Source organism: Eptatretus burgeri, chromosome 8 (assembly GCF_056783735.1).
Source record: "Eptatretus burgeri isolate ZD-2024b chromosome 8, Ebu_testis_v1, whole genome shotgun sequence".
Classification (NCBI taxonomy): Eukaryota; Metazoa; Chordata; class Myxini; order Myxiniformes; family Myxinidae; genus Eptatretus; species Eptatretus burgeri.
Genome location: NC_140968.1, coordinates 17,442,522 through 17,462,827, shown reverse-complemented (window position 1 = coordinate 17,462,827; position 20,306 = coordinate 17,442,522). Strand labels below are relative to the sequence as shown.

The following is a 20,306-nucleotide window of genomic DNA, read 5'->3' as shown; positions in this document are numbered from 1 at the left end:
AATATAATTAATAAATGTACAGTCACTTAGGCAGTTTTACTTGACAGACGGCGCCACGACAACATTCATTCAAAAACCCAAAAGAAACACAAGAAAAGACCCGCTCACACACAAGGGGGTCAGGCTGGACCACTTGGGTCTTTATGACACGGGACCTGGGAGACCGAACGGGTCCCGCGAGACCGTAGCAGGTTACCTGCACCCTCGAGATGCCTCGATGGTCGGCTCTCTCTCTCTCTCTCTGGCACTCTCCTCCCGACTGCACGGCAGAGCTGGTCCTCCGCACACAACCCTCTCGACTTGGCGTTATCAGCACCACGACGAAGACAAAGCTCCAGCTCGAAACCACGTCGTTCCACAAAGCCACCAAAAGACAGACACAGACCACCCCAAACACCAAGACAAGACCAAGACAAAAGACAAAGACCAGGACAAAGACATGAAGCTCGCGTGCTGTCCGCCTTGTATCCCCTGGGGCTCAGTGCTTCACGCTCCCCGTTTTCGGCTCTGCCTCCCTTCGAGAAGCTTCTCAAAAAGGGGCGTTCCTCAGCTCCGAGCGCCTCATTCCTCATATCCACCAATCGCGAGCGAGCTGCCTCACCCTTCCCACTCACATCAAACGCGGAGAAAAAAAGGCGGGAAAATCCCCGCGTCATCGCAGTTCCTTCCTTGGTCCCTTTACTTGGCGCCCCTGGACGGCTTTCGACGCGGAAAGGGTTGTAGCGTGGTTTGTGGAGGATGGTGTTCGATAGATGGCGTAGTGGCGGAGATGGTTAGATGGTGGCGCACTTGTTGTGGCGATTGTAGCATGGTTGGCGTTGTGGCATGGTTGGTGGGGGTTGCGCTTGTGGTTGTGGTGATTCAGTTGTTGTTGGCATTGTGGTTGTTTGGGGGGGCGAAGGTGGTTGCTCTAATGGTGGTCGAGGTATGGTCGGTTCAAAATAACGATAGCAACACAAAAACCTACCTCAAAGGGTCACAGCCCTGTGAACACGAAGAAAACCCTCTAAACAATGGTGGGGAAACCTATCTGAACACTCACTTACCGGGATAACTGAACTAAGGAACCTTTATGGTGTTCTGCGAATTTCCACAGCCGTAACAATATATTTAGAGGATAAATTATTTAATTTTTTATTGGCTTTTTTTAGAAAATATGTTTTATCCTGAGTTCTGGTTTAATTTAAAGATAATCCATTATTTTATTGATACAATATCTTCTGTTGATATTTCCATGAAAATGACGATCGTTAATATACATCATCAATGCACGAAACATTACCATCATTTGTTCATTCTCTTCTCTTGTAAGAAAAGGTGTATTATCACCCTCGTACTTAACATTCATTTCTCTTGTTAATCTTGTAAAATATTTCATTTTTGGTGTAATTTTGAAACAGTTATGTTCCTTTTTATATTTTTTTATTTTCATTAATTTGAAGATAATCACAGAACATACATTGTTTATGGACTTCTGACTCTGTGTTTAATCCCACTCTATCACATGCAGGACAATTCTCAAATTTGTCAGATGGACAATCCAGGAATTCAAGAGGCTCAAGATCGAGTATACTATTCATATTTATAAAGTAAATCTTTACTTCAAACAAAATTAATCATCAGTACTTTCAGCGGTGCTTTCATAATCATCTACAAAACTACTTTCATAACTATCGTTTGAACGCAAACTCTCAGAATCATAGCTGTTTTCTGTTCCAACAGAGATACTATCATCACTCTCATAATCTTCAAAATCTTCACTTGAATAATGACTCGTATTTAATTAGGAGAAAAAACATTACCATCTGTAATCTATATACTTTTTTTCATTAACAGATTCAACTACAACATTTTTTTATATTGGAGGTAATTTTAAAATGGTTCATAACCATTACTGAACAAAATGTCATTTCACTTGATATATTAACATCCTTTATTTCATCAAGATTTACATTTTTAGGGTTGTTGAAAAAAATACAAATTTCTCCTTGCATATTGCTGATGGTCTTATCTTTTCTTTCTAAAGCTTCATCCATAAGGTTTTCCTTTTTTGATACTTTTTCTTGTTTCATTGCTTTTCTAGTTTTGAATATATTGCCAGGAGAGGAGAAACTTTTGTTGGAGTTACTTTAATTGATGCTCTTCCAGATATAATAAAAGCCCTTCCACTGAAGGAAATTGAAGAACTCTTATTATTCACCATAATTGTTTTTATCCAATAGTTGTTATATTTGTCTTGATTCAATTTTACATCCTCGACATATTTCTCAGTATCTTTTACAAATGTAGAGATTGATTGAAACTTGTCTTTTTTGTCTTGATCCATTGTATTTATTAAGTGAAAAAAGTTGGTGGGTAAAATGGATTTAAGCATGGATTCACCTAAAAATTAAACGGAATTTTCGTCAAACTTTTAGTTTAAGCAAAATTTTGCTATATAAATATGGTGAATACAAGATACTGCGATGTTTGTAATCATGAATATAAATGTTATAAAAAAACACCTTCAAACCAACAAACACATATTCATCAATCTTTTCAGACAAATATCTCCATTTGAATGAGAAACAAAACATTGTGATGTCTGTTCTACGGATGTCTTAAAAGAGAGTTATAAAAAGCACCTTCAATCACAAAAACACGTAAACAACATTGAGAGAAACTTGAAGAGAAATAACAAGAAAATTGGATTTTGTTATTGAGACAAAACCATTTGAAATAACACCTCTTCAAAGATGTTTTAAAGATCGGAGAGAGGTAAAACTTATAAGATTTAATATTAATGTAAGATCATTTGGGAAGCAATTCATATCTCAAAGGATTCAATTACTAAGGTCGTTAGTAGAATGATGAAAAAGCAGAAATCATTCAAAATATATATTGGAGCCTCCTTTACCTTCTCAAGAGAAGATAATGTTGTTGAATAAAAATATGTGAGAACGAATCCACCACACCTTATTACATCAATTGATAGCTTCCTTAAATCTCCTATCTTTAAAGAGCTTATTACAGCACGGTGACATTGCGCTGTTATAAAATTGGCTATTCTGTCCTATGTCTTCTGTCACGTCTTCTGTCACACTTATGGCTGCGTACGTCCCTTTGATCTGAGGGCTATCAATAGAAATTTGTCCAACGTCACAACTCTTCCCATCATGCATGCTAATTCACCATGTCTACATCTCTATTATAATACCAAGCTTGCACACTAAAAACTCGGCTCACCGTCACACGATCCCTATGAAATTGCTGTGGTACTTAGCAGACATGCCGACAATGTTTGGGAAGTCTTGGCGTTCCATAGTACCACTTGCATTTTGCACAATGCATATTTTTGTCATTCCCCGTGTACGGTCTGTCGCCTGCTACCAGCTATGTTGTACTGCTATCCTGTGCATGTGCACGGGTATCGCTAGTTTAAATTTTATAACTGCAAAATTGTTTCATCATTCTTCACCTCGACTTTTACTGCCCCCAGCCACACGATATCGAAGTATTCGCTTCTTGTTAGATTTGAATGAGAAGAACAACAACAAGGTTGTGGGTTCAACATTGGGAATGTCTCATACATCAATCTTCATATTCTTAAATCCACTCCGCTAAAGGCTTCTTCTTGTATTGATTTACCTTGGGATATAAATATAAATAATATAAATATAAATATTTAGATATAAATATATATATATAATAAATATATCTTGGATATTGTGGTATAGCCTGCGGGCATGCAGGGCGGGGCATGATGATGGGAGGAGGGGTCGTCGTGGTCATCGTGTCTGCCAGGAATATAAGGAGTGCGCACCGCCTGAGGCGTGGTAGGAATGCAGTAGTCGCCCGGCGTGTAAGTGTGCTGAGTACGTAATAAAGGAGAGCTGCGGGCAAAGTACGCCCGCGCTCGCGCTTGTGCAACACAGCCCGGCTCGACTGTTCCCCCGCTCGTGTCTGCCTGCTAAGCATCTTCTATCCACGACACCACAGTTGGCTGACGAGGATCTTCGGATCGGCGTGTGCAGGGTGGTGGCTGGGTTCGGCGTGGCAGCGAGTAACTCAGCGCACCTTACGCGGTTCGAGGTTCCGGAGGAGTACGCATCGCGGAGAGCGTGTCGCAGGTTCGCTCGCGCGCGCACAGGCTCCGGAGCCAGGAGGCTCGCCAGCGCGGTCCAGCTCAGGCATGACAGGGAGTCGGTGCACGGCGCACGAACGCGTGCCCGCCTTCGTCGGAGTCGACTTCGGCCACGTCGAGTGGGCAACGGCCGCGCTCAGTGTTCGTTTTATTGAGGTACGACAAATCGGGGGAATGATTTCTGCAAAACCACGGCTAAAGAACGAGGACACGCGGTTCGGCTCGAAAGCGGCGTTGGACGTCGCGCAAGCTCTGAAGAATGTCCGGGGTCTCGATGGTCGGGGCGCAGCAGGTGGTCCGGAGGTCAGCGCGATGTGCCAGGCACGGACGGCCACGCGCACGGTCTGCGGCGCGGGTCGTGGGCGAGCGTTGCAATGCAATCACTCGGACGGCGGTCTGAGCACTCGAGGTCGTCTACGGTGTGTGGGCCGAGGGTCATCGCCCATCGTTACAGTCATAGATGGCGGTGTGCGAAACGATCCTTCCGTCCCGGGTCAAGACCTACCGCCGGTATGGTGTTCAGTGCATGGCGTGCACGGTAATGCCCCGGGTCGAGTTTTGCAGCCTGAGCACGGAGATTCCAGCGACCTGGAGCGGGAGATGCTGCCCATGTTGAGCCTGGTTTCAGTTGGTCCGACGGTGACAGGACCGATGCCAGTGAATGTCGAAGTGATCGGGGCACTGATCGGGTGTCGAATTGAGTCCACTCGTGCTGCCCGCGCATCGCGCGCGTACACCGCCGAAGCGGTTGCGCCGCTTGCAGCGCCCGACATCTCGGTGCTTTACCGGGTGCGAAGCGCCCTACTCACGTTGTTTGTGGTGCGAGGGGAGGGGCCCGTCCTTTTGGGTCGGGACTGGCTGGCGCACCTCAGGCTGGATCTCCAGTTCGTACCTCCAGGTGTGCCGGTGCTCTCTTCGATGCTTTCGTCGAGTACCGAGGGCGAGGTTCTGGTGGCGGGAGCCGCGTCGATGCAACGGGAGCGGCCGTTCGTTGCTGCCTGCAACGGCGGTGTGCGGTTCGGGAGCAGCAGGGGCCGTGCCAGCTCTCGCGATGGGCTCTCGCGCGTCGGCTGCGTGCATGGTGCGAGGTGCGGTGTTGTTCGAGCAGCTTCAACGGGTTGCGGTGAGCCCGTGGCGTTAAAGGAAGTCGCGAGTCACAACATCGAGTCAACAACCAAGAGACGGACTCGTGATGTGGGTTGTGGGTTGCTGTTCATTGCATATTTGTTTTTCATTGCTCGAGTGATGCGGTTTAACGTTGTTGAAATAAATGCCAGCAGTTCCCGTGTGAGAGTGGGTTTGGCGGAGATCAATCGATGGGATTTGTATTATGATCAATGTGATGTGGGGGCTTTGGGAGAGGTGGGGGCGAATAAAGAGGGTTTATTGGCCTTCAGTTGCCCCAGGCCACGGGTAGTTGTTTTGTCAGGTGCTGGGATTTTATCAAAAGAACGCGCTGTACGGAAAAATGAGTTTGCGATGGTTCAAATGTTATTCCTATTAATTTATGACGAGCTTATGGTTGAGGTGTGGTTTAAATGGAATTGCTACCGTCTAACTGCCGTGTGGGTCTCGGAGATCGACTCGGAGCCAGGACTGGTGCGCTGGTCGGCGTTACCCCCACCTCTGGTTGCGGCAAGGTCAGACGTGCCTGGCGCCGGGGGCGCAGCTCTCTGTGTTCGCTCAAGGCCATTTAGACGGGCGTTGGCATCTCAACTGATTGTGGTGCGTGGGTTGTTATGGAGCATTGGTTGCGTCCAGCCAGCGGCGCTGTTCAGCGCCCCCATCCAAGGTCCATCGAGTCTGGCGCTGGCGCCACGGCTTCCAGACAGCGGGCTTCCGACCTCGGAATGTTTATCTGCTTCAGGTCTGCCTGGGGGAGATGTGCCGCCTTGTGGGCCGGAGGCGTTTGATGGTGCCGGGGGAGGTTTGCTCGCTCGGGAGGTCGCCGCGACCTCGCCAAGGGCCATGTAAGCATGAGCCGCCTGGGGGCGTTTTCGCTGTGTAGTGCTGCTGTGCTTCTCCAGTAGCTCGCTTCCACGCATTATATGATGTGATGTGCTGTTATACTTCGCTGTTTTCTTTTTTGTGCCTTGTCTACTGTTATACCGTAGTCCTTCGTGCTGTTTATGCTTATTATGATGGTGATCATTTAATAATCATACTTTTAGGAGGGAGGAGTGTGGTATAGCCTGCGGGCATGCAGGGCGGGGCATGATGATGGGAGGAGGGGTCGTCGTGGTCATCGTGTCTGCCAGGAATATAAGGAGTGCGCGCCGCCTGAGGCGTGGTAGGAATGCAGTAGTCGCCCGGCGTGTAAGTGTGCTGAGTACGTAATAAAGGAGAGCCGCGGGCAAAGTACGCCCGCGCTCGCGCTTGTGCAACACAGCCCGGCTCGACTGTTCCCCCGCTCGTGTCTGCCTGCTAAGCATCTTCTATCCACGACACCACAGATATAAATAATAAGAAGGCAATAATTCACATTAAAAATAGCGATAATAAATGCTTTCTCTAGAGTCTAGAGTATCTTAGCACATCTTTATCCATAGGAAAGGGACTGTGAAAGAGTTTCAAAGTATAAGAAATATGAGAATAAATTAGAAACTGGGGATCTATGCATCTCTCGAGGAAAACCAATGAGCTTAAAAGCTATAACAAAGTTTGAGAATATGAATAACCCATCAATAAATGTTTATGGTTTAACTGATAAAAACAAAGGCCAAATTCTCAGTTAGTAATACTATATTCAATCATAATTGGTCAAATTACCGGCATGTAGATCTCCTTTATTTCACTAATAAAAAAAACCGCTCATTATCCTTGTATCAAAAACTTTTCTACATTTGAAAGGAGTCAATTTTATCAATCAAAGCATAAATCATACCTTGTCTTTCAACAATATCTAACAAACATCTAACAAATCAATATCTTTCAATCTCAACAAAGACTTGATAAACATTTAAAGTATTGTTCTAATCATAAAGCAGCAGTTGTTGAGATGCCAGGACCAGGAGAGAGTGTTGTATTTAATGAAACAAATGAATGTATAAAATACCCATTTGTAATATATGCTGATTTTGAGAGCATCTTGGAAAAGACTGATGATATAAAATAAACCAATGTCACCCGCAGGGTGACCCGTATCTTGCCAAAAGGTGACCACGTGTGACTTCTTTATGGTCACACTGAGGTGAACAGAGCTGTTATCCACCAGGAGGGACTCCTTGAGGAATATCTGCCTACGAGAGATTCCGATGAGAATCGTTCTACAGAGTAACCATGAAAAATATGCTTTTGCCTCATAATGTCACCAAATGACGTCATAATGTCTCAAGCTTGACATATCTAGAAAGCACTCATCGAGGTGTTCAATTTGAGGTACTACACGATATGGTTCCTAAAACTTGAAAATTTGACCTTAGGGTCAAATATGTTTGACCTGAAGCACTAACCATGAAGGTCAAGGCCAATCGCCACCAAAAATTAATCAACTGAGCGCCAGACCATGAACTATATTCCCATGAAGTTTGAAGACGATCCGATCACAATTACTCAAAAAATAAGGGTTTCGTCGACTCCCCTGATTTGCGACAAAGTGACCTTGACCTTTGACCTTGACCTTCAAAATTTTATGCGCTGAAAGGGACTTCTATAGGTCTCTGATATGCGAAGTTACAAAAATTTCCAATGATAACTGTGCTCTGCAGAGTGATTTATACGTGATTACAGACCAAAACAAAAAACAAAAAACATATGAAGGTCAAGGCCAATCGCCACCAAAAATTAATCAGCTGAGCGCCAGACCATGAACTATATTCCCATGAAGTTTGAAGACGATCCGATCAAAATTACTTAAAAAATAAGGGTTTCGTCGACTCCCCTGATTTACGACAAAGTGACCTTGACCTTTGACCTTGACCTTCAAAATTTTGTGCACTGAAAGGGACCTCTATAGGCCTCTGATATGCGAAGTTAAAAAATTTCCAATGATAACTGTGCTCTGCAGAATTTTTTATACGTGATTACAGACAAAAAAAAATAATAATAAAAAAAACATACAAGCTGACTAACATATCTTGCAAAAACTTCGTTTTGGCAAGATAGAAATATCAAAAGCATATCCCTTGTGGGTTTTGTTATGACATTAAATCATCTGTAGGAAGTAAATATGTTATGTTGGAGTTGTATAAAGGACCTGATGCTGCTGATGAATTTGTTAAAAGGATTGAGGATGATTGTATTAAGTAACTAAAAATATGTCAAGAACAAATAAATCCCTTAACTTATCTCCAAATGAAGATAAAGAATTTGAAGAAGCAAGGATTTGTCATCATGCTCAGAGACTTTGGTTAAAAACTGATAAAAGGGTTAGAGATCATTGCCATATAGAGGAGCAGCTCATAATAATTGTAATCTTAATTATAGAATCCCAACATTCATACCTGTGTTTTTTCATAATAATTGTCATTATGATACACATCTCTTTATAAAATAACTAAGTAAGACTCCTGAAAAGATAATAGCAATTCCTAATACAGATCAAAATTGCATCTCATTTACAAAACAGATTTATACTCGTGAAATGGGTGTAAGTACAAATATTAGATTTCTTGACTCATAAATTTATGACAAGTCCTCTAAATTCTTTGGTTTCAAACATCTCTTTTCCTATACTTTCTCATCAATTTGGGACTGAAGCCAACTTGGGTAAAGACATTTCTCTTCTTACTAAAAAGGGCATTTACCCATATGATTATATGAATTCCTTTGAAAGATTTAAGGAAAAAAAAATAGCATTCCTTCTCAAAAGCGTTTTTTATAATGTGTTAGGAAGATGTTGTATTACAGCTGAAGAATATGAAAGAGCAAAACAAGTTTGGAAAGAGTTTAACATAAAGAATATGGGTGAATATCATGACCTTTATTTAATAACTGATGTTTTATTACTCGCTGATGTGTTTGAGAAATTTCGAGAAGTTTGTTATGATAAATTTTGTTATAATTGTTATAATAAAGATTCCTATGGACTTGACCCCTGTCCATTATTATACATCTCCTGGACTAGCCTGGAGCGATATGTTAAAAATGCCGAAACAACCCCTTGATCTTCTAAGTGATGTAGATATACTCTTGTTGATTGAGAAGGCTAAATGAAGAGGAATTTCACAAGTTTGTTCAAAGAGATATGGTAAGGCAAATAATAAATATCTTCCAGACTTATCACCTGATAAGCCCACATCTTACTTGATGCTAAGAACTTGTATGGCTGGGCAATGTCTAAATCTCAACTTTATGGTAATTTTAAATGGGTCAAAGAATACGAGTTCAAATCTATCTGAGATGATATCTCTTCACGTCCAGAAGATTTAGATAAATGGGGTTATGGGTATTATTTTGTAGTGGGTTGAAACTACCCGAGAAAACGTCATAACAAACATAAAGACCTTCCTTATGGAGCTGAAAAAGAGATCCCCAATCAGGAGCTATTCGGTGGTTATCAACAATATTTCTTCAGTTCTTCAAATGAGTTCAAATATATTCCTACAACTAAATTACTAACAACATTGTTTGATAAAGAGAAGTATGTTTTACATCTTAGAAATCTAAAGCAATTTGTAGAAGCAGGGCTACAAGTTAAAAAGGTACATTGGGCACTAAAGTTCAGTCATAGTCATTGGTTAGGTAAATATATTGATTATAATATGAGGATGAGAACAAAGGCTAATAATGATTTTGATAACGACTTTTACAAGTTGAAGAATAATTCTGTGTTTGGTAAAACAATGAAAAATATAAGAAATAGTCAAAATGTGACACTTGCTACAACTTGAGCAGGTGGAGAAGTTGATAAATAAACCAAGCTTTTAAAGAGTAGAAATATTTACAGATCATTTTTGTGGTGTTCATGTGAATAAAGAGAGCATAAAGATGGATAAACCGATTTATGTGGGAACATCTGGTTTAGATCTTTCAAAATATTTAATGTATGATTACTTTTATAATAATCTAATAATAATCCAAAGAAAAGATATAATGGTGAGAATATTGCATTGTTCTACATGGATACGGATAGCTTCACACGAGAGATAACTACAGATGATGTTTATAAGGATATGAAAGAATATGAAGATATTTATGATACAAGTAATTATGGTCCTAATAACCCACTCTTTTCAAATATGAATAATAAGGTTGTTGGAAAATTTAAAGATTAATTAGGTGAAAAAGATACTAAGTGAATTTGTAGGTGTTAGATCAAAGGCATATGCTTCTAAATATTTCACAAGAGGATTAAATGAATTCAAATGTGAAAAGAAACTTAAACATCTAAAGAAGAGTGTATTAAAAGAGACCATGAACTTTCAACATTACCTTGAATGTATATGGAATAGAAATGATGTTTATAGAGAGATGAATCTTATTCGAAATTACAGACACGAAATATTCTCAGAGACTGTTAGTAAGAAAGCTCTAACAGCATTTGATGATAAAAGATATATCATGAGTGATGGAATAAATACGTTACCTTATGGGTTTAAAGTACAAGTAAAAATAAAAAATGGGGTTGGGGGTTTAACAGGCTGCAGTTGCATCATTTTAAATTGATGAATGAATTAAGTTATTCCTGAAAATAAAACATCCTCTTATTATGACTACTCAATTTGATTAAATAAATGATCACATGAAAGGGGGCGAAGCCCAGCCCCTGGCAAGGGAAGAGTAGTGTTAAAGGGGAGCGCTATGGTGAAGTAATGTCTACCAGCTTAAAAAGGAGAAATACGAGTGAGCATAAGCGAGCGAATATTGCGACTTTGAGAAATGGCAGACATGACTGCGTCAAAGCCTCCCTTTTGATACTACTTCCCAATAACTCGATGGCATCTCTCTTCTTGGTCTGGACATCACTTCTTACTTTGGCTGTGATAAGTACATTTCTGGCAATGCCAAAAGAGCCTCCTCGTGACTTGGCTGCTTGTATCAAGCTCCCTGGTATTTCCTTTCCGAGGCCTCGCTCCACCTGTATAAGACCACCATGTGTTCAGTCATGGAATACTATACTACAATTAACTGTGATCCACTTTCGTTTGTTGAAATGGAGTAAAGCTCATTGTATCTGTGGCATCCATGCTGAATTTCTCAAGGCTGGTGGACATGCTGTACTCATGTCATTGTATGCAGTTCTGTGCTCTGCCTAGAACACAGACATCATCCCAACTGACTGGAAGAGGGGCCTTGTTGTCCCTTTCTGGAAAGGGAAGGGTGATCACCAGAACTGCAACAACTACTGAGGAGTGACACTGCTCTCAGTTCTGAGGGGTGACAGCAAGGTCTTTGGTCTGGATGCTGGTGCTCAAGCAGAAGGTGGCAAACCCTATGAAGAATTATCTAAGCAGTCGGGCTTTACACCAGAGAGGGCAACGATTGACCGTATCCTTGCTCTCCGGATCCTCACTGAGCACAGACAAGAGTTTTGGCAGCGGCTGCTTGCAGCCTATGTTGATTTCTGTAAAGCGTTCGATTTCAGTGAATCGGGATGCCCTCTGGAGGATTATTGGTCTTCATGAGGTGCCACCAAAACTGATCAATATGATGTCTGAACTGTACTGAGTGCTGTGAGATGTGGTGATACCATCTCTGACTTATTTCAGGTTGTTATTGGAGTTCTTCAGAGGTGTGTACTGGCCCCCACACTTTTCATCATTTTTATGGACTGGATTCTGTGGAGGATGTCAGAGAGGTCAAGCTGCGGTGGATCGTTTGGGAATGTCAAGATCTCTGACCTTGATTTTGCAGATGATGCAGTCATCTTTGCAGAGACTGGATATCCTTTTGGGGGGCCCTCGAGGTGCTGAATAAGAATTGGGAGCTGCTGGGATAATGGGTTTCCTCGGTCAAAACTAAGATCCAGGCTTTATATGACATATTGGATGCTGCTATCTTCTCTGTATCTGTTTGTGGCGAGGATGTTGAGGTCACGGAGAGATTCACTTACGTGGGCATTGACGGGGAAGATGCCAGGAAGGGCATCCCCCACCTTCATAAGGAGTAGGTAGGCTCGGAGACAGCCTCAGCGACCCGGGAGTGCCGAAGATCGAGTTAGGCAGATGGGTGTCCCTGCCAATGGAGGAACGCTGCCCAGCCACGAAATTGTGCAAAAGCACGAGAGAAAATTTGCGGGCCAGGCCCAAATTAATAACGAACACCAACACAGGCGACGGGAATCATGGTTGCTAGAACCAATAGTTTAAAGAGACGGGCGTGTTGAAAAGCCCCCGGGATAGATTTACCTTTAATAAATACTAGGATAGAAGGGAAACATGTACCCCTTCGCACCATCCATCGCTTCACTGTTCGTGGGTCGCTGGACTCACCTTGGGAATTTCTGAAATCTGTGGGAGCTATTCTGAGGCTGCATTGGGCCTCAAAAGTCCGGTGTTGGCTTCGTGGTTAGGGTGGCGGCTTGGGATCCTGGGGTCCTGAGTTAAAGCCCCGTTGGCCGCTGAATTAAAATACACCAGGTTGGCTCAGCCTGTCATCCTTCCGAGGTCGGCAAAATGAACACCCGTGTACTGGTAAGGGGGACACTGCATCAGCGGCATAGCCGCGTCCCAACCAATGATATAACCAACAGCCACAGGCTGCACTCGATAGAGAGAGATTGGGCCTTGAGACAAATTCACTTGTCTCTTCCTCAATCCTTCTAAAAGGGAGCTTAGGGATTGGGAATAGGCAGTTTGCACAGGTTAGCCAAACAAAGCAATAAGGGGGTTAAGGACACACGTAATTATAAAAATAAAAATTAAAAAATAAATAAATTAAAAAAACAAAAAGTCTAAATTTCGTTGTTGTTTTGTTGCAAGCTAATGGGGGTGGGTATGGACAAGGACAGGCATCGGTGATAGGTTGGGGGAAACCGTAGGGTAGATCCGAACCCGTCTTCGGATGGGCCAATGCTACCACACTCCCTCCACAAACTCACGAGACCACGCCGAGGCTGGCCAGCTTTATGTGCTGACCTATTGCATCGCACCTTACCTGGTCTGCATTTGTCATGCCTTTGCCTTGTCTCTATTTGCCATACCTCCCCATGCCTTTATTTGCATTACCATGTCATTCAACCTCACCATGTGTGCCAGGACCATCTCTGTGAAAGTGTTTTGCAAGGACTGCCATGCAGGCAGCCGCGGACCGGGAACTGCATTGGGCAGCCCAGATATCTCCTTGTTGTATAAAGGCCAGTTCAGTGGACCGGGGACTGCATTGGGCAGCCTGGAGATCTCCTTGTTGCATAAAGGCCAGTTCAAATGGCCTGTGAAATGGCGTGTGGCCTGCCGTGTTAGGGTGAGTTGCCTCCAGCAGCCAGAAAAAATTAGAGACAAACAAACAAAGGACCATTGAAGGCCCTGAAGTCGCCTGATCATCGGTTGCCTGCTGTTGCACTCATCCCCGAATGTTGCCTTTACCGTTCTCTCCTCAAGTCACAGGTCCTGGGCCATGGGTAGTGTAAATATTAGAAATGTGTATAGTTCTAACCCACCTGTTGTTTGTTTAGTGCCGGCAATATAGTTAAGTTGTCCAAATGAGTCTGTTAGTTTAGTCACGCAACGCACTAGGTTATTTATTTTTGGGACACGTATTCAAATGTCGCACTCAGGGATCCGTAGGTAAAATGTACTCGGGGAAACCTACACCTGCATGCCACACGAATGTTGACAAATCGTGTCGAGTCTAGTAAAATAGTGAGGGGGGTAGTGTTACGGTTCTCGTAACGGTATGCAGACAACATACAGGTGTCCCAAGTCAGTTATTCCATTACATTTACGTGCAGATAGATCCCTTCCTTGTGTGTAGTTGGAAGACATGGGAGTGCGTTGCGATGGGCTTTTAGTTAGGTTAATAAATCATTATCTCCCCTTTTATTTTATTTCCCCTTTGTATTTGAACCACAGTACCTTCATCTCACTTGCAACTCTCGTTTGGGCTGGACAAGTGCTTCCACCACTTACTCGCCTACCCAAAGACTCATTTTTCTGAGGCAAAATCTCCACGTTCGCTGTAGTAGTTCCTTCTCGGCGGATCCAGACGCGCGTGGAGTGGGCAGTCCTTGCCGGTGCCTAGCCGAAACCCTGCCCAGAAAGGGCAGACCACGCAAAGGCCCTGTCCAATCAGGATGGACGATGATGTCGGCTTCTCCATGGCTCCACCCCCTAGCTCCGTGATCTATATAATACGAAGCAATCCTCAGAGTAAGGTGGTATGGGATGAAAAGGAGTTCGTAGTTGGATTTGAGAGAAAGAAAGGAAGGAGTTGGATTTGGAAGTGCTTAGTTCTTGGTTGGTTAGTTGGATTTGTTAGTTCGGTTCGTTTTGTTGGATGGGAAGGTCGAAGGAGAAGTGTGGTTGTCTGGGAGAAGTTGGAGTTGGTTGGAAATGAAGGGGTTCCCACTGCTTGGCTCTACTTACGTCTCACCCCGATGGCCCGACAACTGGTCCCGGCCCACTTGAGCTCCTCTACGGACCTGAACTCCACACGGGCGGCTGTGGACCCAACTGTACGACTGTTGTCAGGTGCCACACCATGGAGCACTCCTTCCCCCAAAACTCTCAGGTACCGAGAACTGCGACCTCAACTCGCCCCTCCCCCCTCCCTGGCTGCAAAAGTCCTTTGCCTTCAACTGGGTTTATTTTGTCCGAGTGTGTGTCTGAGAGTGTTGGCACCTGTCTGCTAAGTAAGCCTGAATAAGATCTTTGATTATTGTAATTGTTGCTTTTATTATTCTTGCATCAAGTCTGCTCTGTGTCCGCTTTGGTAGGTTGCTGTATAATTGCCGCACTACATCTCTCAAATCTTCCCCTGCATAACACACCCAATAAACGTTGTTCCTGTGCCACATGATTTTCCTTGCCTTATTGTAAATAAATGATTGTAGAAATATTCCCAGCTCGTCTTTGTCTTTTCCTCCATTGGTCCAGCATGGTTCGGATCTAAGTTTAGTCGGGTCTTTATTCCCGATAATCCGTTCCTTCTAGCTAGTACGTCCTTGGCAGTTCTGCTCGGCTGCATCCGATCCAGAAAGGTAGTTGGTAGTTGGTACTCTACCATAGTCGGTAGAGTGATCCGGTTCGGGCAAAGTACCGAGTGCGTGGTTTCCCGGTCGTTGAAACTGCGTGGTTAATTATGTAACTTGTTTCTTGACAGGAGGACCCTCTGCCACGCAGGTGAGGTATTGGCGTCCACGGTCGGTTAAATGACCCGCCGTGTCACGAAATTATCTGTGAGCGACATGGGAGACATGGGTTGAAGGAAAGGTCAAATCGAAAACAGTCTTTTGAAGAAGTAGAAGAGTGTGAATTATTATGATCCCATACCGAGAACCACATACATATGTGAAAGAGTAAGTTGGGACATTTTAAGACTGTTTTTCTATTTATTTTTTATTATTTATGTTTTTTTTGTTAATTAAGATTAGGTGAAGGAAAGGTTGAAGAAAATCATGTTGGTGTTGGTGAATTTGGAACGACAAATGCAGAAGGAAGCTGGTAGTTTGACGAAAGTTAGAGGAAGAAGAATAAGAGGGGGTAAAACGCACTGATCTCTACACCTGGATTGGTGGTGTCCACAGCGATTGTATACCGAGGAGTGAAGTCAGCGGAAGTTCACTTTCCGCCATCTTGTCTCCCCCAAAACATCACTGCAGCGAAGTATGAAAACAGCAGACTGGCAGTAAGAAATCTCCAAATACAAACAATAAACTTTGCATGTAACTCATGCAAAGTTTTATTAGTTGGTGTAATGAACTTGTGGAAATCACAGACCTCATGTGACCGTGAGAGAATGTCACTTTGCATGGTTTAATCACCTTATATGTCTGTGCGCTGACAGGGAACGTTGACATTTCACATTTTCATGTGTTAAGTGTATTTTGTGATGTCATACACACGGTGATTAAACGCAGGTGGAGACCTTTCGGCCCATCATACCTGCACCACATCAACATAAGAAAATTAAAATGTTTTTTGTGACGGTTTTTATGGAGTTTTTTTCTTCCAACTTCCAGAGGAGTGGGCATGGCCGGACAGTCTTGGGTAAAAAAAACAAAACAAAACATCAACCACACAACACCCCTTGAAAAGAACCCCCCCCCAATCAACAACACTCTGCAGACATGCACACAATCATCCATCAATGCTCAAACTTGCAAAAAGTCCTGCCAACATATCTCTCTCTCTCTCTCTCTCTCTCTCTCTCTCTCTCTCTCTCTCTCTCTCTCTCTCTCTCTCTCTCTCTCTCTCTCTCTCTCTCTCTCTCTCTCTCTCTCTCTCTCTCTCTCTCTCTCTCTCTCTCTCTCTCTCTCTCTCTCTCTCTCTCTCTCTCTCTCTCTCTCTCTCTCTCTCTCTCTCTCTCTCTCTCTCTCTCTCTCTCTCTCTCTCTCTCTCTCTCTCTCTCTCTCTCTCTCTCTCTCTCTCTCTCTCTCTCTCTCTCTCTCTCTCTCATTTCTCTCTCTCTCTCTCTCTCTCTCTCTCTCTCTCTCTCTCTCTCTCTCTCTCTCTCTCTCTCTCTCTCTCTCTCTCTCTCCGTGGCTGTGCCACTGATGCAGTGTCCCCCTTACCAGTACACTGGTACTCGTTTTTCCGACCTCAAAAGGATGACAGGCTGAGTCAACCTCCTGGTGTATATTAATTCAACAGCCAACAGGGCTTGAACTCAGGACCCTGGGATCCCAAGCCGCCACCCTAACCGCGAAGCCAACATCAGGCTTTTTCCTCTCCCCCTCAATCTCCATAACTTCCAGGTTCCTATCTAATTCCAATTTAAACCCATCTAATGTTTCTCTCACCAATTCCTTTCCAGGGAGACTGTTCCATGCATTAACTACTCTTTGAGTGAAACACCCTTACCTCACTACCTTCTTCACTCGACTCTTCTTTACTCTCAAGCAATGCCCCTGGTGTGATCGCTGTGTCTACTCTGCTGAATATTTCTTTTGCAATTATTTTGTTGATACCCTTCAATACCTTAAACATCTCAATCATATCGCCTCGTAACCTCTTTCTTTCTATTGCATAAAGCCCTGTCTCCTTCAGCCGCTCAGCTGAGTCGAGTGAGGCCCGGAATCAATCTGTTTGCCCATCATTGAACCCTTCGACATGGCAGCGATGTCCTTCCTGAGTTTTGGTGACCAAAACTGCACACAATATTCTACATGTGGCCCTCACTAAATTCCTGGGCTATGTTAACAACTCTTTTGATATATACTGTAATTGAACCACCTCCTAATACAACCAAAAACCCGATTTGCTTCACATTTTGCTGCCTGGCACTGTGCTGCCTGCTTACCTCCCATATCTCTTACCACCCCGACATCCTTCCCCCATGTGACACTCCAACATTACCCCTTGTATCCTGTAATCTCTATTTATATTGTTCTTCCTCATCCCCAACACCTTACACTTGCTCAGGTTAAATTACATTCTCCAATCTTTTGCCCAATCTATGAGTATCAACACTTTCCTGAATCTGATCATCACCCCCTCTGCTATCCACCTTCCCTCCATGCTTTGTGTCATCTGCAAATTTGGAAAACCTCTTCACCCCTCTCTCCAAATCATTGATATAAATAATTAATAGTAATGGTCCAAGTCCTGATCCCTGTGTACATATAAAGTTGACAACATTAAGAAAAGAAAGAGAGGTGGGATGGAAGGAATCCATGGTGTAAGGGAGGGAAGTGACCGAGGGGGAAGAGGGGGAGAGTCTGATGGGGGGGGGTTCCTTCCCCCACCCCTCCAAATGGTAGGGGAATGTTGATTTAACCTGAAGTTTGTAAATTCTAAAACATTATTGTGTGCAAAATGAAAGCAGAATCATCTTCTTCATTTATTGATGTAATTTTTCTGTTTTGAACACGTAACTCCTGAATGTTTTGCGCTTTACATTGTATAACACATTTGGAGTGTTGAGATGGGGGAGGGGGGGTACCCCACGCTGCCTGTGAGAAAAGTACACAGCTACATGATATTATTTATGAGAAGGATATTATATTTATAAGGTTTCAGGATGTGTTGGACATAGAAAGGCTTTGTATTGAGTTATTGGCCTCGTCATGGTTAACTTTTGCCTGCGAACTTTGCACACCTGCCAACCTTTTTTGAAGGAAAAGCGGTAGGCTGGCGTCCCTCGGGGAGTCCAGTGGCATGCCCCCTGGAAATTTTTCAAAAAAATGAAGCAAAATGGTGCAATCTTCTGAATTTTGAGACCACAGTTAGCTGAGATATATCAACATATTTTTAGAGTGAAAAAGAGAAAACTTGGTTGATCTACTCACCAATCTTTAATTTTCTAAGACATCATGATCATCAGTCACGTTTCCATAAATTACTCGCTGTCCAAGCTCTACATGTATTTTCCCATACATGTACACAAGAGTTTACATAAACGCACTGATACATCCTTATGAATGAAATGACTGGCCACTCTGATTTCATAACATATTTACAGTTTACCTTACGCGAAGCCTTGATACACTTGAACTCTGTTGTCCAACTTGGCTTAAACTTGTTGACCCAGTGTGGGGTGGTTTTTTCTTTTCTGGTGTTTGCATTGTTGTCCTGCACTGAAGCGATGAGTACTCTCTGCTAAGGCCTAAAGCAGTGGTTCCCAAACTTTTTTGTCCATGACCCAAAATTTGAAATCACATTTGCCTCGCAACCCAAATGATACTGGTACCTAGTGTACCTATGATAAAAATTGTCAGAGAAAATGCTTTTCACATGAAAAAACTGAGATTTTGAGGGGGGGGTTTCAAGATTGGGTCACGACCCTGGGTTTGGGAACCCCTGACCTAAAGCCTAAGTCACATTTGCTCTATGGCGAGGATACGGCGGCCGTACGCCCTCTGAATTGACAGAAACGTGCAGCGGCTGCAGAGTTTCTGCGGTGGCCTCAGGGCGGCCCTACGTCGTTTGGCTATCTTTTACAGGCCGTAGGGGTCGCCGTGGAATTATAACGCGGAGTTATAACTTTTTTCATTTCTACGCTGGCCATAGCAATTCGACATGCTGTAGTTGTGTTCCACGTCGACCGTACGTAGGGCGTACTGTGGGCTTGCGTTATCCGTGCGGCTGCCGTAGGCTCTCATCAATGAAAAATGAATTTTGCCAACCCCCAAAAAAATTACGGCGGCCGCACTATTCCCATGGTCACCGCACGTTGGCCTTGTGGTCTGTGTGACTCCATGCGGGCAACGCAGGGTTGACGCACGGTTCCTCTATGCCCGCCGAGCGTCCTACGTACGGCCTACGTGGCAGTCTGTGTCGACCGTGCGCTACCGCAAGAGATTGGAGTATAGGTGTTTGCCTATACGTACTCCGAACTGGCATATTCAGTTATATATATTATAGTTATCGTATATTCTGTTATATATACTGGTATATTCCGAACTGTTATATTTTTATTTCAGTAAAAAAAGAACTGGTATAATTATATACCCACTTTTTACCGTCCGTCTGGCCGCATGTTCGCCTTAGGGCCCCCCTGCGGTTGCCTTGCGGGCACCTTGAGGCTACCTTGCATCTGCTTTGAAAATTCTATGGCCGCCACAGGGACGCCCTTGGGTCACCGTGCGACATCAAATAAAAGACCGTACAGCACCCCCACGTTTTCGGTCTCCAGAATTTCTAAATATGCTGTGCGGCTCCCCGAAAAATAAAAACATATGTGATTGCTACATTGTGAGACCATGGAAATACTGCGGCCGCCGTATAATTGCTAGTGGCTGTAGATTTTGGAGACTTTACTGCAGTCTTTGATCATGAATGGAAAATGGCACGTTGTCTTGAAATGAATGCCTGCTGTTTCCTGTCGTCCCATTGGTCATGCTTGGTTTAGAAGCAATAACCAATCGCTGACGAGATAAGAAATCAAGGTCAGGCACGAGTTTTGTAGAATGTAGAAGCAGCCGCGTGTAATACGATCTTGGCAGTGAGAAACGAACGCAAAACTGAAAAAACACAACTATTTTTTTTCCAAAAACAATTTCCAAATGCGGTATGTCTGACTAATAAAATCGGTATGCATTGGGAGCGATAGAAAATCGGTAGGCTCCCGCGCAAATCGGTAGGGTTGGTAGGTATGACTTTGGTCTCAAAACGGCCTTCAAGCAAACATCTCGTAGCTTACAACC

At 43.6% G+C, this 20,306-nt stretch overlaps 1 protein-coding gene and 1 long non-coding RNA gene across 2 annotated transcripts in view; both read left to right on the top strand.

Annotated features, from left to right (window-relative positions):
- LOC147021211 (uncharacterized) overlaps nt 1-15,018 on the top strand; it is a 115,389-nt gene extending 100,371 nt beyond the window's left edge. Inside the window, exon 4 of the mRNA XM_085893693.1 lies at nt 14,074-15,018. Coding sequence (XP_085749819.1) covers nt 14,074-14,343 — 270 coding nt within the window. The 3' untranslated portion in view covers nt 14,344-15,018. The remainder of the gene's footprint in view (nt 1-14,073) is intronic.
- LOC147021206 (uncharacterized) overlaps nt 1-20,306 on the top strand; it is a 777,227-nt gene that overhangs the window by 301,547 nt on the left and 455,374 nt on the right. The window lies entirely within an intron of this gene.